At 49.5% G+C, this 4,906-nt stretch overlaps 1 protein-coding gene across 1 annotated transcript in view; it reads left to right on the top strand.

The window, feature by feature from the left end:
* The window catches only part of MRTFA (myocardin related transcription factor A), a 135,932-nt gene that overhangs the window by 115,983 nt on the left and 15,043 nt on the right, over nt 1-4,906 (top strand). Inside the window, exon 3 of the mRNA XM_045289220.1 lies at nt 4,824-4,879. Coding sequence (XP_045145155.1) covers nt 4,824-4,879 — 56 coding nt within the window. The remainder of the gene's footprint in view (nt 1-4,823; nt 4,880-4,906) is intronic.

Here is a 4,906-nt window from a genome sequence, read left to right as displayed (position 1 = left end):
TCAGTTGCTGATTGACAGGTTGGGCATTGACTCCACCAACTGCTGTAGGTAAATGAAATTTCTGAGGGAGTAAATCTCCTGCCTGGCTCCTCGAGGCACCTAAAGCAACAAGGAGGAAGAAGAGGAGGGAGGTGATGGCCATGAATGCAGCTCTCGCCATTGGCCACAGTTGGGGTAACTGTGTCCTTGGTGTTTTTCCTTAACTGCAGCTGTCATGTGCTATGGCATTGACTTTGACTCCTAGTGCCCCTGTGTCCCTTAGCTTGGAAGCTTGAAGTGATTTTGCTAGTACTCACTGAAATTTACCCTCGCAGTCAGATGGCCAGGGCTAACCACAGCACCCTCCCCCTACTGCTCTAGAGGACCATCCATGGTCGTGGATCCACCAGCTGGACTAGCACACCAGGAGGACTGATGTTCCCCAACTCTGGCCCTGCAAATCCCTAGGATGGAGGGGCCATTGCACCCGCTTCCATGGCTGAGCCTGCCACCGAGGAGCTAGCCTCCAAGTGGGGAAAGGACAGTAGAGCAGCACCAGCTTCGGTGGGATCCTCAGGGATGGAGAGGACTGATGCTGTCACCAGACTAGGCCGAGGGTGAAAGGAGGACAGAGCTGGGCTTGGGCTAGTGTGCACTTCACATATTGCCCCGCAAACGATGGCCTGCTCCTGCATCTACCTCCCCAGCGCTGCATTCCTCGGTGACACGCAGAACTCCAGGTCCTCTTTGAGGTGCTGTTGGTGAACTTACGGTTATTACAAAATGAGCCAGTCTTGGGGATTGGTAATTAGCATTCCTTGACCAGCCCCTCACCAGCTAATAAAACCTGGCCCTCTCGTCCCCTGTGCTCTTCTCGTCGTGTCTTCTGAAAGCCGCTCCATTGGCTCCATGTCACCCCAGGTCTTTCTCCTGCAGCCACTCATCTTTGTGGCTGTGCATGCGCAGTGCTGAGCAGAAGCTGACCTTTCCACGTCTTCTGACTGAGTCTGCATCTCATCTGTGTGCACCTGAGCCCCCACCTGCCCACCCTTCACTCAGTTCTTCTTTGTTCTTTGAAGTTAAGAAACCAACTCTGAGGAGTACCTAGAACTCTGACTAGAGACAGAATGAGGTGATAATCCTAGCCCCCATTTACCAGCCTAGCCTAAACCTGGCCTCATCTGTAAAACAGAACATTGCCTACCACAGTGGACTCATTAGGCATTTAAACTCAGCCAACACGGCTAAAACATCTAGACGAGTGCTTCCACAGACGTAGTTAATAAGTATTCATCTCTTCCTCATACTTAATATTCTCAAAACCAGACCACTGCCATCAAGTCAGTTCTGGCTTATGTTGTTAGGTGCCATCACGTCAGCTCCAACTCTTAGGACCTGATGCACAACAGAAGAAACCACGGCACTGCAGCCCACTGATACAGCCACTGTGTCAGTCCATCTCGTGAAGAGCCTTCCTCTTGCTCGCTGCCCTTCCACTGTACCAGACATAATGTCCTTCTCCAAGGATTCGTCTCTCCTGACAGCATGTCCAGAGTACATTAGCTGAAGTCTCATCAGCCTGTTTCTAAGAAGCACTCTGGCTGTACTTGTTTCAAGACAGATGTGTTTGTTCTTTTGGTGGACCCACAGTGACCCTATAGATCAGAGTAGAACTGCCCCTGTGGATTTTCTAGACTGGACATCTATACAGGAGTAGATAGTCTCATCTTTCTCCCATGGAGAAGTTGGTAGATTCAAACTGCTGACTTTGTGGTTAACGGCTTGTAGTCACCTTCACCAGGACTCCTTCCTATTATGTAAACATCTTCTTAATTCAATGGGGCCAACTAGGAATCCATATATTCTATAGCCAAGTCACCGTCGCTCAGCCTCATGAGTGGCGCACACCGTGCTTTGTACATGAAGTTGACGTATACTCCTCTTCCAAAGGAAGTCTATGCTTTGTGAGTTGTTTCCCCACAAGTTGGGATACCTCATGTACACCATCACATGTGAGGCAGGAAGCCAGCCAGGATTTGATCAGATAACCTGTTGCCTATATGGGAATTGAACCCATCATCCAATAAAATCATTTTTGAGGATTAAAGAAACGATAAAACAAGACCTCTCTTGCCAACAAGTCCAGTCCAGTCCAGTTCATGACAACCCCTTGTGTTTCAGCACAGAGCTGCTCTCCCACTGGGCTTCAGTGACCGAGCCGATGGAGGGAGGTCCAGCCCTTCCTTCCTAAGCAGCCTTTCAGTGAGTAGTCATGCGCCTGAAGCGCACCCCAGGTCCAGAGCACACCACTCTCATGGATTCTTTTTTTTAAACATAGTACTGCATTTTCTTTTTCTTTTTTCCCTCCCTCCTGAATATTTTATTGTGGTTTAGGTGAAAGTTCAGAGAGCAAATTATTTTTCCATTCAACAATTTATACACATTTTTGTGTGACATTAGTTGCAGTCCCCTCAGCGTAATGGCACTCTTCCTGCCTCCCTCTGTGCACCTGCTCCCCATCTCTCCTGCCTCTTCCTGCCTTCAGGCTCTGTTTCTGCCCAATTGAAGACAACTAGACCTGTGCCGGTTTATTGATTGTTCTGAGCTTGTTCCTCACAGGTGTGTGCATTGTGTACCTTGTGAGCCTCTTGTTAGGCTGCAGGGTGATCACTGGGAGTCAATTCAGAGTGGTTTGAAGGGCCTCTCCTAAGCTCTGTAGTCTCAAGGGTTCTACTGGGTCAGGCCCACTAAGTTTGGTCTTTTTAAGGTTTAAAATTTTGTTCTTCATTTTCTCCTATTCTGTCCTGGGCCTCTGTTTCGATTCAAATAGCGTGTTGTCAGTAGTGGTAACCGTGTGTGCCATGTCCTTCTCCTCCCAGGCTGAGCGGAGGCTCCGATTTGTGAGGGCCATTAGCCCTGTGGGACTCATCGCCTCTGTGAATCTTTTCTTGACATTTCTTTGCCCCAGACTGGAAGAGACCAGCTCATGGCCACTGGCAAGTTTAAAGACCCCAGTCAGTTCTCATCAAAGTAGGGCGTAGAAAATTGTCTTCATGGACTGTTACTGTCTATGCCTTCAAGCCCAGAGACTCTGTCCCTCAAGCTCCACTTTCCACCTGGGACCATCTCACAGACAAATCCTCCAGGAGAAGAATTGAAGCCCAGAAAGCAGGGTCCTTGCCTTCCCCAGCCCCACCCCCCAGTGTCACACCAGTACTAGTCAGTGGATCTGGGAGTAGAACATAGAAAACCCCTTGACACATTACCTAGGACTTCTTGTGAAGCGTTGATGAGAGCCAGAATCGGCACTAAGGGCTAGAGTTCTATCTAGCACAGAACCTTCTAGTTCCAGGGTGCAATTCGTATCTTTTCCATATGGACGATGCACTAATTGGTTCAGTGAATAGTTATTGAGTGTGTACTTAGGCCCTCCAGACATAGGATTCTGCCAGAAACGAAAGAGACAAAAGCTCTGCCCAAGCCCTGATGGAACGGAACTTAGTGAACTAACGTAGGAAGCAGACAGTAAGCCCCTAAGAACACCAGCTCCCATTCCAGACAGGGAGGAGGGAGGTTTTCTCATGCTCTTTATACTGTTGTCTGTGATTGCTGTGATAAGCTCTCCAGTGGCCAGGTGTCCCCATACCCCCTTTTCTCCAGCACACAGCTAAAGGTTCCTGCATTCCAAAGATTTTAGAGTTGAACCAGGTTTACAGTCTAGGTAGGTGCAGGCACATCTGCTTACCAAGTGAAATGTCCAGACTTTGGGTAGCCTGGACACGAAACCTGAACTGGTTTTCCTTGGAGGTTAGCTGTTAATTATGGAGCTCCCCCTGCTGTTAGAATCTGGAACAGGCTTCAAGCAATTAAACAAAACCAAAAAACACGGATGAGACATTTCTTCTGGGCTGCTGTTGCTGAGGGAGAAGGGGGGCGGAGAGGAAGCTCAGAGCCCCAGACAGGATAGGGTCCTATCTATGCCCTTGCTACTTTTAGAGGCCCCTTAGCCAAGCACACACAACCGCAGCAGAAGCCCAGAGAAATTATCTGGGTACTCAGTTTCACAGCTGCTCTGGGTTGGGGGCGGGGTGGGGTGGAGCGCGGCAGCAGAAGTGAAACTGACCAGTCTTGTCGATTTCTCTCTGATTGCTACTGTTTCTACTTGAAATGAGTCCGGCTTCTAAATAAATCGCACTTGCCCCTTTAGTTGAATCTTGGACGAAAGCAAACCGGCCCTCTAAAGCACAGCATTTGTACAGGCCCCAGGCTGTGTGCTGGCAGTGCGTGCTGTGGTCTGGGGAGCAGTGTCCCAGAGCTGAGTCAAGTCCCTGCCCAGGGCCACAGGGAACCCATCCTGCCAGCAGCTGGTTGTGCAAGCCCCCTAGTCTTCCAGGTGAAATTCCAGTTGATGTTAGCAGTTCTGAGGGATAAGGAAACAACCACTACATGCAGAGACAAACAACTTTAGGGTTAGCTGCCCATCAGAAGACCGGGAGGCACTTAATGATCCATAGAGAGGTCTGAGAAGAAAGATTCCCTGCTGACACAGCAGCTGTGCCGTGGATGCCCAGGCCCCGGGTGGTTTTGGAGGTTACAGCCCTTGAGTGTGCTCTACAGCCCAGAGCACTCCCTTTGGGAATCCTAAAGTACCCCAGGCGGTCATAGCAGTGCAGTGATCACATAGAGAACAAGCTTACTCAGGTGCTGGTCCCCGTCACTGCAGCTGATATTAATAGCACTGCTAAAATTAACTTGGATTTAAGATGTCTTCTGCTCTGTAAATTGTAGCATTGACATGGTGCTTCACTGTGAAGTAATTCTCCCGTTTTTTTCTCTCCCGACAGCTTTGAAAAGTCCAGCTGCATTTCATGAGCAGAGGAGGAGCTTGGAGCGGGCCAGGGTAAGGACCCTTCAGGACCATTTCCAG

This window comes from Echinops telfairi, unplaced genomic scaffold, assembly GCF_000313985.2.
Source record: "Echinops telfairi isolate 266 unplaced genomic scaffold, ASM31398v2 ScPeMD7_2;HRSCAF=8, whole genome shotgun sequence".
Taxonomy (NCBI): Eukaryota; Metazoa; Chordata; class Mammalia; order Afrosoricida; family Tenrecidae; genus Echinops; species Echinops telfairi.
Note: the sequence above shows the minus strand (reverse complement) of the source record. Positions and strands in the feature narration are given on the sequence as shown.